General features: G+C 41.5%; 1 protein-coding gene and 1 pseudogene across 1 annotated transcript; both read right to left on the minus strand.

The window, feature by feature from the left end:
- Positions 1-4,559: 4,559 nt before the first annotated feature.
- Positions 4,560-5,180, minus strand: LOC147429450 (uncharacterized; annotated as a pseudogene).
- Positions 5,181-7,657: 2,477 nt separating this feature from the next.
- Positions 7,658-10,119, minus strand: LOC147429451 (uncharacterized). The gene has a single exon (XM_086495218.1). It carries the CDS (start codon positions 9,541-9,543, stop codon positions 7,774-7,776), a length of 1,770 nt encoding a protein of 589 aa, XP_086351344.1. The 5' UTR covers positions 9,544-10,119; the 3' UTR covers positions 7,658-7,773.
- Positions 10,120-13,660: the final 3,541 nt, after the last annotated feature.

Below are 13,660 nucleotides of genomic sequence, written 5' to 3' on the forward strand. Positions count from 1 at the left end.
TGCCCCTACCTTTAGGGCTCACCCCTTCCTTTGTAGGGATCATCTTTGACTTGAATACCGCAATAACCATGGTCATCAAGCATGACAAGCACCTGAAGCACCTTGGTCATCAGGAACGACAAGCACCTCAAGCACCTTAGTGAGCTCAAGCACGACAAGCACCTCAAGTGCATGCCAAGCTTGCCTAAGGTCTAAAGTACCTAAAGGTCCTAGGTATACGGACTTTTAACACTATCTTTTGGAGGTCCTTAATTTTCATTGCTCTTTGGTAGAACATCTCCCTTTTGGACCCTTCATGAGATGTAGCCTTCTCTCCCTTTGGTCCCGTGTTGAGATAGGTCCAAAAGCGCATATCTATATTCTAACTCTTGTTCCCATTCATTTTCCCGCATTAAATGGTCAGTTCATATGAGATCATCATTTGGGATAGGTAGATATTAGATTTTACGCATCAATCATTTGTGTCTTAGGATGGAAATGGCCTATATGAGTAGCCATCACATGTGCATGTACTTCTACTACACCTAGGCTTCTTTTGACAAAGAGATCTCTATGCTTTTCCATCACAAAGTCTAGCATACACTATGCGCACTTATATCGTCAATGATAGGATTTGTGATTCATTGTATGATGGGATGCCTCTTCAATTGGATGTAGGAGATGTTTATACTCATTGATGCACTGGCTAAAGATTTGAGTGGAAAATGGAACTTTTACATTCTCATCAAATGAAGGATGTCCCTCCAAGAAAGGAGAATCAAAGCCTTCATGATCTTTCTTTCCCTGACCACCTCCTATGCCTTGTCAATAATAGGTAGAAAATGGTAAAGATGCGAGGAAAAAGTCTCTAAAAATCAGTCTCACATGTCATTCAGGTCCTTACAACTTCTATACCAATTCGAGAAATCACAATACATTATTGTATACTAACATGAAACCATGTCTTAGAGCATGACATTCTCAATACCCTGACCATGAGTGTGGGTCGGTCATCCAATCGAACTCTTGAATGATCTTTGCAAATACTTTCTTTGTTATGTGAAAGACATGTAGTTTATATCTTTTCATTTCCACATATGTTTTGCTCTTCAGATTCAACTACAAACTAAAGGTACAAAATCATGTAAAGATAGGCATGAACCCAGACATGGATACCAAGCCTGCAATCTAGACAGAGTACAAGGAAAGCATGAACCAATGCAAAAGATGGATTGAAATGCAAAACATAGGGGTATACAAATCTCTTGCTTTTGAATGAAGAACTCAATTGGGGTACCATCAATTCATTCGTTTATGCTTGAGTCACCCACAAGGACATAGAACAAATATAAAGCTAATCGATTGATCAGTCTATCCAAATGTGTGTATTTCACATATTTTCATAGTCTCTATTGAATTAATCATGTCCATGTGACCATGTGGACAAAGGAGACTATATATTAGCCACATATGGCTTCACTGCATGTCTTTGCCGTCCAATCTCAATACTAATGTGTGACAATATCAGTAGAGCATCCCTAGTCTCAAACTCCTCCTTTGTACCACATTGCATTAGATTCTCCATTGATGTAAACACACTATCATGCAATTTATTAGAAACCTGGTAGGTCCTCCCAATTTCAAAAAAAAGAAAATGTTTTGAAATACGGATAGAGATTCCAAACCAAAATTAAATTGGCACTCATATGATCAAGAAATTGGAATGCGTGTAGTTTGGAAGTTGGAAAATGGAGAGTCAACGACTGCTTCTTGGCCACCTCAACATTTATCTCTGCCATTGCCAAAGTCTGAGAGCATGTATGAGAGAGAGAGAGAGAGAGAGAGAGAGAGAGAGAGAGAGATATCTACAATTCTGTAGGGAATAGGAAGACATCCCCGCACTTAATTTGACATTTGTACCCACACTCTTGAAATTCCACTTGCATGCACTTGCCTGCCCAGTAAGAATCGACCCAGGAGATTCCACTCAGAGACAACGTTCTGGTCATAGGCCATGAAACCCTCATGCCTGTGCGTGGTCATTTCGACTCTAGAGAATTAAAAAAACTTCTGTTCCTCCCGTCTCTCGTGCAAGTCCTATGTTGCCCTTGCTTGTACCAACTTCCACCTCTATAGGTCCTCTATAGTCTACTACAATGCCATCCGCCGCCACCTCCTCCTGCCCTTTGCTAGGTCCCTTCACACCCATATGTGATGGCTACTTTTACCTACTTGTGTTTGCTTTCCTAACATAGAATCACCCTAGATTCCCCTTATTGAAGCCTTTTTTTTAAAGAGAAAAATAGTAAATTATATTCAACTAGAGTGCTTCATTAGCTATGTTCGCATCGAATTGAAATCGAGCAAAGTAGTGAAAAACTATATATGCCATTGCGATACTTCTCAAATGAAAAAAAAAATCGATGGACAGCTTACAAGAAGGATAAAAAGAAGCTTTCATTAGCTTGCGTTAGGCACCTCTCTCTCTCTCTCTCTCTCTCTCTCTCTCTCTCTCTCTCTCTCTCTCTCTCTCTCTCTCTCTCTCTCTCTCATAGGTCATTTTGGCCTTTTGAAGACGTTAATATAACATTTTATTTTATTTCTCTCCGGATACAGACAATGTCACAGACATGTTATCTTCGAGCTCCTTTGAAGTCATATTGCAAAGAACAAAAAATTTACATCATAACTCCATCATGTGACATAAAAGACACTAGCATATGGTGCACTATGCTCTCATAAGATCTCAAAAGTTACATCACAAAAGTTTTACATATAATAAAGCGATTTCCAACGCATGAGATAAAAAAGAGATGCTACATAGATATCCTAGTCTGGAGTGTCCAAAACACATCATCCTTGCACTCCATCAAGTCCTACAGACTTTTTGCTCCAAGCTATAAGCTCTTCTTTTAGCCTTTGAACGGATTGGTGCTTGAGCCAAGTCTTTGTGAGTTGTACATCAAACATAGAGAGTTAGTGAACCATGTAAATCACTAAAGTAAGACCACCACATAAAGTTAAGTGTTTTTTCAATGAAAAACATTTACATACCCAGCTCTTTGATTGTTTTCCAAAGGCCCTAGCAATAAGATGCTTCATATAAGCCATAACATAAAACCCACAATCATGGGAATTTGGTTGGTGAGGAACCTAAAGACATGCATCAATTTCAATCGTGAAAAATCATATAAATTGATCTTATCAACATGTAAACACTTGCGTACCACACTTGAGCCATTGACACTTCTCATGTATTTCTAGTGGTGAAAGTCCTTTTCTTGGTTTTGCCATGAACTCTTTGAAACCCTCATTCGAACAATTGTGAGATAGAATCTCAAGAACCCTACTAGGAAAGCTCTTAGTTCCAACTCTCACCCAATAATCTCTATATTCCTTACAACATACATACCTATAAACACTAGCAAGATAGGTTGTGCCATTAGAATCCGGCAATGAATTGAAGTACATGATAGCATGTGAATCCCATGGAAAATTGTCAAGCTTTTTGAAGTGATTGTTGAAGATGACATAAAGGACCCAATGGTTCCTTAAACAAGACATATATCTGCAACAAATTAAGCATGACAACCAAAGGTACATCACATCACTTTCAAGATAAAATAAAATGAATAAAGCATACCTACTAACTATTGGTAGAAAAAGGAACCAATCTTGAGACATATCTAAACCTTGCAAGTAATTCTTGATAACTTCAATGTCTTCATGGTGATGTAGTGTAACATAGTCATACCATAAACTATCCATGAACCAAACTTTGCCTAAAACCTCTTTAAACAATGTGTTTTCTATCCAACTATCACCATAAAAAACAAAGACATTGCGTTGAAAACTTACATAATACACGACATATTTTTGAAAGCATACAAATGAGCTTTAAGCTATACTTACATCATAAACAAGTTCATTGTTTTTGTGGAAGCTTTGGCATGGGAAATATCTTCAAGCATTTTCATGTCCACTTTCGAAAATTTTATTAGATCGATGAGATCTAAAGTGAATTGGTGATCCACTTTCAAAACTATATGTCAAAGCAAATTCATACATTAACAAATGATAGAGAATGCTAAATCTTTAGAGGATGGCAATATTCACCTTGCTTGTATGGAGTCAATGCCATTACTGCTACTTGCTTCCAACATGATTCCCCCCTTGCTTATGATCACCAAAGAAAGTGGCATGCCACCTTTGCAAAGAGGAGAGTCACTAATCATTTGGATTTGCTTTGACGAACCAATGGTCACCCGAATCTAAAGTATATTGACAAGATCAAGAGAAGCTAAGTAACATTATCTACTATATGCATGATTTATATTTCTACATGAACAAAGTTTTACCCATTTCCCTCTTTGAATGGACAACGAATTTTCAAGCAAGGAAGCACCTAACAGTACGGGAGTACCCTCTATGAAGTTTCTTTTTTTTCCTTGCTTCGCGGGTGCAAGCAAAGGACCATGACCATCATCCAATGTGAGATTTGGCTACAAGACATGCAACTCATTTAACACCAAATTCAAAATCTGCATCATACCATACAATTAGTCATTTAAATAACGACACTACATGCGACATACCGGCGTACATGCTTGCTCAATATCAACTTTCTCCTCTACTTTTGTTCTTCTTTATGCTTTTTTCCATCGGGGTTATGCTTCTAAAAAGAGTCGAGAGCGAAAAGCAAAAAAAAACTTAATCTCAATAAAAATAAAATGTGATGGTTGGGATATATATGCTTACATTCATTTCGAAGCCCCCATCAATCCGTTTTTATATACCCGCCATGTGTGCATCTTTTGTGCGCATGTACTCCCCTAATGCATTGGCCATTTCTCTTTCTACAAAAGCTTCTTTCGATCCCTTTGCTAGCTTCTCACTCTCATCGAAAGCATTCCGTTTTGGAAGCAAGGACTTCTCCCTCCCTTGTAGAAACTTTGATTTGTTTCTCTTGAACTTATAAGCCGCATCCTCGAATCACACCTTTGATTGCTTCTCGTATGTGTTTGCCCTTGACGAAGTCCGATTTGTCAAGCCTCGAGGTCGACCACCCTTGCGAAGATGGATATCACACTCGGTGCCATGATCATCTCAAAGATGCTCCATCATGTCGACCCTCTTCTTGTAACATATTTTGTTATCCCGGCACTCTTCCGTTGCAATGCATTGACGAATTTTTCTTCCATTGTCAAGCACAATTTCGATGTAGAGCGGCCTCGCATCTTCCATCCCCCTTGATTGTTTGTTTGTGAACTCGTGAAGCAAACAATTAATTGAATGCTCCCCCTCCTAAAGCTTAGTCCATTGCAATTTCAAAGCCTCATTGGTATAAGGCAGAGAGTTGAGGGTATAAGGCACATAGAGCATAAGCCTCTGTATGCTAGGGTATTAGGCTGTTGTAAAGAGCTATGGTATCCTTGCTTCATGGGTGACGAGTGTATGAAACTGTTGTAAGCCGCAGAGCTTCAATAAGGTAATAAGAAATGCTAATTCGTAGTGCAGGAATAAGGCAGCGCATGAAGCACGAGGCTGCACCTGGTTTGACGCAGGAGAAAGCAGGGGCTCGTGCAAGGCCTGACCTGACGCAATAGAATGCCGGGGAATGTCGAAAGGCCGGGCTCGCATAGCCTCATGCCTAGTTCATTAAGTGGCCGAAAGCCGCATTGAATGCTCACTCTCCCCCCTTCAATAATTGCGTCGTCATCCCCTGAACCGAGCCCCCCCTCCCCCACTCCGACGGCTCTCATCCCCCGTACTCCCCAGCCCTCAATCCCTTCTCGCTTCCAGCCGTGCCATATAGTGACGAGGGGTGCCTCCCCTCATGCACAATGTGGACTCGCCATTGATTGCACACTTTCCAAAGTAGTGTTCTTTGGATCACTTTGGAATCTTTGAGTGAAAAGCACCTTTTAATTTTTATTAGAAACCTATGGACATGTGTGACCAAGGTATAACATCATTAGTAATCAAAACAACAAAACTATGAAAGAAAATGTTGTACATGCCTTCTTGGTGAGGAACCAACATACTAAGACATTGCATGCAACTGGTATGTCTATGTCTGTCCCATCTTCACCCACATCCCAACAAAACTAATCGCTCCAAAAACTTGATTGATGGCTTGTAACTCGGGGTGATGCACTTGTCAATCACCAATGCTCTAGGCCAAAGGTTGTTCATTATTTTGGACAACTGGCCTCAAAATGTGACATGCAAGGCAATGAAGTGATGACTATACTTTTGAGTTGTTTGCAAGGTTGCATTGATCTTCAACAATCCCTCTCGACATTGAAAACGCAACATGAAAAATTGAAAATGGGAAAAGTTAGATATGCCATTTATTGTTACACAACAACAATAAAAAAAGGTTTCTAGGTGGGATCCGTTCCTTCAACTTAATCTCTCTCTCTCTCTCTCTCTCTCTCTCTCAGGGAGCGGATTTAGGGTAGGCTATGGCATGCTTTTGTGGGCAATGGGCAAGATCACGGTTGTAGATTTATAGCCCTAAATTTTCAATGCATCGCCCCGAACCCGAAACTTACTAAATTTTTCAAATTCACATTGACCTGAGTTGACTTATAAATATTTCAAAAAGCATTCATGTCTGAAGTGGTTGGGCACACTAAAAAATCTTCCAATTTTTGGGTCACAATTTGAAACCTCTGTAAAATTTGTAAGATATTGCTGGTTTTCATTGAGGCAAGCTCGGAATCTAGCAAGGATTTTGCAATTTTAGCAGAGTTTTTGGAACATTGAGCCACACACTTCAATCGTACACAAAGAATGTTAGGAACAGTTAGCCTACACTAGGTACTTTGTATATACTATATTGTAAACTTTTTAGTGTAATCTTGATGTAGCTCACGAGTCACCAATGACCATATTGCTGTGAATTCCCTGCCGACACGTTGTGACTTGTAACTTGGTGACCCAGATTCCACATCAATTTACCACTCGACCATTTTAAGGTTTCCTGCACGTCACTAGCCACCGACAACAGCATCAAAGGATCAAGACGACACAGAGAGAGAGAGAGAGAGAGAGAGAGAGAGAGAGAGAGAGAGAGAGACCATCAGTCCGTCCGCCTCCAGCTACGTCCGATGAATCCTCATCACCTGCAAATTATAGACGTGCAAAACCCACCTTCGCACAACAATGTGGCTCTTTTCTCATGATTTTTCACTAAAGGGTACATGATGAGCTATTGCTACTAGCTAGGAGGGAGTGCATGCCTAGCTAGGTGCGGTTGGGAGCAGGGGCAACGGGGCCACACTCCTAACCACACCTAGCGCTAGGCCTGCGCTCCCTCCCTCGCTATAGCGCATGATGGCATCATAATCTGCAATGTGGGAATTACATTAAGAATTTGTCTAAAACTTATTGTGCTATACAGTTATATTTGTCATAGAGACAGTTACCTCCGGAAGAAAGTCCATTACAGAGCCAAATCGATTGGAACGAGCTCCGCCTCGTGAGGGTGACGGTGACGGTGACGTAAAAACTTTCTTTTCTTATATATTCTTGCATAACTACCAAAAAAAAATAATTTACCCACCTTCCATCAAGCTTTCATTAATTAACCACAGAAACAATTTCCCACATTATCATTAGCTCACATTCAACTCTGACCCAAAAAGAAACAAAAAAAAACAACTTTCCAGTGTGTAAAAAACATGTCTTCATCACATTAATGTGCACATGGATATAGAGTTAGCCACTATGATTAAGTCTTATTAATCAAGTGGGCCTTCAAAAAAAGCCTGATGAACTCTCATTCAATCAATCAACAAGGCATTGCACATGCTGATATACTTGACACTTGACCACTTTGCCCATGGCCTGGAAGCCAGGCATAATGAGGAACTCCACTTTGGACTTGCCACAAACTCTGCAAAGTCCCTCCAGCCCGTCGCCAAGGTTCGGCACGGCATCGACATACACAGGGTCAATCTCAAGCCCTTTTCCCACCCTCAGTATAAGCACATGTGGGTTCACAGAGAATGCCAACCTATGAAGAAGCCACACACTCTTCGCAGCATCTAAAAAGGCGGCCGTAAACACCTCTCTCTCCTCGACGCTGTTGAACACTATATGCCAAGAGAATTGCGACCATAGCTCCTTTGTCTTCCTCTGGCAAAATCTTCGGAAGTCCGGGTCGAATGATGGGTGATTTGCATTCACTGCATCATCGACTTCAACCAATTTCATTCTCTGGAACTCTTCAAGCCGGGTTGTGCAACGTATGACAGGGTCTAAGATCTGCATCAACCCGGAGTCATCGAAGCTGTCATTCTCAAAGCAATGGAAGAACGCCTTGTTGATTCTAGACTCCAATGTGTACACCACATGCTCCTTCTTTGTAAAGGCCACATTGGGCTCTAATTCGGATAGGGTTCGAAGCACTGAGTAGCCTGATGCCTCCATTTGCTTGATGAGGGCCTTCGAGAACGACCGAATTGAAAATCGAGCTCTCATGGTGGCCATTTCAAAGAGCAAGAGAGTAGCCATGGTGCTCTCCTTGTCATTACCTGCATGCTCTTCACATTTGATTGCATGCATTTGCTTGAAATTGAGCTCAGCTGCTGCATTATGATCTCCACCTGCTTCTGCATGCAGCTGCTTGTTTTCTTTCTTCTCTATCTTTAGCTTGCAATCACACAGCGGATGTTCCTTATCATCGGATCTCAGCTTCACAAAAGCGCCATGCACCTCTGTGATGTGCTTTTCTTCAGATTTCATCTTCGACACCGGCATGACGATGCACTCTCGAGTGTTCTCTTTCTCCTCAATCTTGGGCTTCACCAAGTTCTCATTCTTCTCTTTGTCCTCTGTGCTGGCCTTGACAATTTGCTCATTCTTGATCTCCTTTTCATCTGTTTTGGGCTTTGGTTGATGCGACATGTGATCAGCAGTTGTAGTACTGCGGTCTTGCAATACTGCGAGGCCATTTTCCATGCCGACCGCGCTGCGGCGGGCAGGCTCCTTGTCTGAATCCATCAAAGCCAAAGCTTGCATCTGTTCAAGTTGCCACTCTAGCATATCTATAGTGTCCTGCTTATCTGCCAGCTCAGATTGCTGCCTTTTACTAATCTCCAAAAGCTCAGAGACTCTCTTACTAGCAGAAAGGCTTCTAGCCTCAGCGTGAATACTCCCCTTCTTGGACGTAGGATTCCAGCAAGCAAAGAGGCCAGCAATAAGGCTGAAAGCACCACCTTTGGATCTACCAGATTTTTGCTTATGGCTGAAAAGCTCATGAATGGCATCATCTACATAGAACCGAAGAGGAGGGCGGGACTCTTGCGGCTGGAAAGAGATGTGGGGCGAGCTTTCCAATGATGTGAAGCTTCGAGTTCGGCGCAGACCGGGATGTGTTGCATGGTTGAGCTCAGAAACTGATTGGTTTCGGTGTAGCACCGTGGCTTCTGAGGCCTGCGCCGCGCCGTATTGCCTTTTCTGCTGATCTGTAGAAGGCATGATTGGTGATGGGAACATGTAGGGGGATTGTGTTCTGTAAGGTGAAGAAGCACTTGAGTGAGGGTTGTGAGGCATATTGATTAGACTTTGCCTGCTAAAGACTATGAAGATTTCTCTTTATACATACACAGAAGGCAATGTAAGAATCTCACAAGCTCATGAAGACAGCAAGATCAGCATCTTATAGGGAGGATTTCACTACTATATTTATAAGGTTGAGCTTCACCCATTAATTGGTCCAAAAAGCCTTCATGAGCTTGCTACCTTAAGAGAAGTGACTATGGAAAGCTCCAAAGCCCAGAGTACCTTCACCCACTTGCTCAACAAACCCGATCTGAGCTTGTACTTATCTTGGCTATGGAATGCTTCAAAAGCACAGACAAAATCAACCAATGACTCTTCCTATACAGAGGTGTCAAGAGCAAAAATACTAATGAATACACAGAATAATCATAGAAGTCAGCTATGGAAGCTTCAAAGGGCAGAGGAGACTTCTCACTTTAGCTCATGATGAGTAGCAAAAAGTGGGCATGATGGCAATAGGAATGAAATATAATGGAAAAGACAGGGGCTGTGTCTGAGCTGGCTATGGAAGCTTGAGGCAATCATGGCAAAGAGGACAGACATGGAGAGAGGAAAGAATAGAAGAAGAGAAAGTGATAGATACGGAAGCTTCATGGGCAATGAGCTAAATTGGGTATAAATGCAAGAGACCTAAAAATCCAATAAAAACAGCCAATTTTAGAGGGGAAAATGGAGGTATAGAAAATTCAGCGGCATGTGAGGAAATTACCAAAAAAAAGGTTTAATAAAAAACTTGCAAGCCCAGTAAAGCAGAACGTAAAGAGCCATAAAAATGAGAATAATGTAGCTTTCACAAAAATTCAAGTATTTTAATCAAAAGCAGCCAACAGAAAGCCTACTCTAAATGCCAAGGTGGCGGACCTAGAAACAAGATTTTTTTATTAAAAGAATTGAAATTCTGACCAGCAAAAGGGCGCCAAAAATGAGTTCGGTACAAATTTAGTTGCCTTTTTTTGTCTACTCAAAAGGAAACTCGAGAAAAAAAAAGGTTTATATATAAAAAAAAGAAACGTTAAAAAAAAAGATACTGTTTGCATATGAAGAATAAAGAAAACAATTTTTTTAAAGACAGAAAATGGATGGAAAACTACTTTTGTTAAATTATACATTTATTTGGCATGCATGCTAGTCTGCCCCTTGCTTTCTAACGTCTCAATTTGCCACCTTGGTCTCTCGATCATGGGTACAATTTAAACAATGCCCCCCCCCCCCCCCCTCTCCCTCCCTTTCAAATAGAGGGAGGGGGGGGGGGGGGGGGGGGGGGGGGGCTCCTTTTTTAGTACTTTATGCTGTTGTTGAGAGGAAAAATATAGTATACCTTGACCCCCACTTTTCAAAATTCACTTCTCTCTCTCTCAGGGCGGCCCATCACATATAGTCTCTAGGACCCGTTCACAAGCACGAGGATGGACACCTCCATGAGCTTCATGCACTCTCAAAAGTACATGGAAACTTGTGGATGCCTTCCTTATCCTCCCTCCTTTCCACACCAACACACGTTCATATTCAGGGCAGGCACACTCTTCTTGGGTTAGGTGGGACAAGCTCAAATCCAACAAACCAAAAACATAGAACGTTGTTCCCATCCACCATCACAAGATTGGTTTTTCACGAGGTTTTTACCTAGTGACATTGTTGTCTATAGTTCCACCAAAGAGGAGCACTTGAAGCATCTCCAATGGGTTGTTTGCTTTGCTTCGCAAACGCATGCTTTATGCCAAGGAGAGAAAACGCAAATTCATTAAGATAGAAACTGATGTAAGGTATATTATTTCCATCAGTGGAAGTTCAACGTATAATTCAAAGTTGAAGCTATGCTTAAACAGACTCATCTCAACAATTAAGGAGAGCTCCACATTTTTTTAGGATTGGAAGGTCTTTATATAAGTTTGTTAAGGACCACAAAATTTGTTTTGCTAATGACAGACCCTAAATGGCAAAGGTAAGTCTTGAATTTGGGGAGAAGATAAGCAATAAAGCTTTGAAAAGCTCAAGGTAGCTCTAGCTTTGACACCTATTCTAGCTATAGTTGATCCACTCAAGCCATTTGTCATGGAAACATATGCTATTGTTGGAATTACGGTTGCAAAGAAACACACACAACTTGGAGAAGACGGAGGAAGCTCTAGGCACAGAACTGAGAGTGTGTTACTTAGTGTGCAATGGAAAGATAGATAGCCCTAGAGTGATGGGCATATATACAATGCACGGGATAAAAAACCTTCTAAAGAGGCCAAAAATGCCCCGGCGGTCCTAGTGTGTTCACACACATCACTACCACATGTATATGGTAAAAATCCCCCCTAGAGTGATGCGGTGAACGAGAGCTGGCACATGAGTAAGGGGAAGTGCCATGGCCTGAGGACATGATCAGTCCACAAAGGGGAGTAAGCCCAAGGCTTAGCGGAAAGCTTCAAGCTTCTCACGAGACAATGCCTTTGTGAAAAGATTTGAAAGGTTGTCCTTTGTTGGCACATAAGCCAAGCTGGTCTCTCTTGCTGAGAGCCTCTCCCTGACATAGTGGTAATGCAGCTCAATGTGCTTTGTGCGAGCATGAAAAACTTGGTTCCTCGCAACTGCCAATGCACTCTGACTGTCAGTGTAGATAGTGTTGGCAATGTCCTGTCAACACCCAAATCATCCATAAGGCATCAGAGCCATACACACTCAACCGTAGCTGTGAAGACTACCATGTTCTCAACCTTACAACTAGAAGTGGCCAGAGTAGGTTGCTTCTTGCTCAACCACGATATACATGAACTGCCAAGCATGAAACAAAAGCCATTTGTGGACACTCGCGTGTCAAAACAACCAGCCCAATGTGAGTCCGAAAAAGCATGTAAGTCTAGCGACAATGATCCCCCCTTGGGATAAAAGAAGCCAAGATGTAAAGTGCCACTAAGGTAGTGGAAAATCCTCTTGACATCCTGCCAATGCTTAGACCCTGGGCTATGCATAAATTTCCTGACCTGTGAGAGTGAAAATTGAATATTGGGCCTCGTGCTACATACATAAATGAGGCAACCAACAACAGTTTGGTAAAGAGTGACATTTGCAGGATTGCCAGCATCATGTAGACTCAACTTCAAACCTGTTTCCATGGGAGTAGCAATAGGTTTGCGATCCTCAAGTCCAAACATACATAGCAATGTCTCTATGTAACTTTTTTGACACAAGGCAATACCACCATCACACTGCTTAAACTATATGCCCAAGTAATGATGCAACATCCCCAAATCTTACATCTTGAAAGTAGCATTCAAATGAGCCTTAAATTCAGCAATATGTCTCTCATATGGTCCAGTGATCAGCAAATCATCTACATAAAGAACCACAATGAGAAGTACATCACCCTCATGCTTTACATACAATGTGCTTTTTGTTGGACTATTATGAAAGCCTCGTTTGACCAAATGAGTGTCAACTTTCTCATACCAAGCACGAGGAGATTGCTTCAACCCATACAAAGCCTTCTTACATCTACACACTTTGTCCTCTTGTCCTTTCTTAACAAAACTGTGAGGCTGCGTTACATAAACTTCCTCAAATATGTCACCATTTAAGAAAGAAGTAACAGCTATGTCTTATTGATGTACATCCCAACCAAAATGACATGCCGATGCACATAGGAAACACACAGTAGTCATACGACAAGTGGGAGCAAAATTTTCTTCATAATCTATGCCTTTCTGTTGTGCATAGCCTTTCTTCTTAGCCTCTTTGGCCTTCAACTTAGGACACTGCTTGAGTGATCGTTAGCTTCACAATAATGGCAACGCATCTTCTTTTTGCCCTTATCACCAGAATTTCCGGATGAATTGCTGCCAGCAGAAGCATTAGGAACATAAGTTTTGCCACTCGTAGCATAACCATAAGAAGTGGCTGCATTGCTGTTACCACCCTTTCTTTGAGAAGCAATAAAAGCCAGTACAACTGGACGCTGCCTAGTCTTGTTTTTTCTGGAAAGTGACTCTTGCAATAGCAATGTGCATAATGCATCAAACTTGACAACTTCATGATTTCCTTGGATCATAAGTCTCCAAGTACTAGCAAAAGTCTGGTAAGAATCTGGTACAACATCAAGAACAGTCTACACAAGGAAACTGTC

The sequence above is a fragment of the Adiantum capillus-veneris genome, chromosome 22 (assembly GCF_014529385.1).
Source record: "Adiantum capillus-veneris isolate H3 chromosome 22, ASM1452938v2, whole genome shotgun sequence".
In the NCBI taxonomy this organism is placed as follows: Eukaryota; Viridiplantae; Streptophyta; class Polypodiopsida; order Polypodiales; family Pteridaceae; genus Adiantum; species Adiantum capillus-veneris.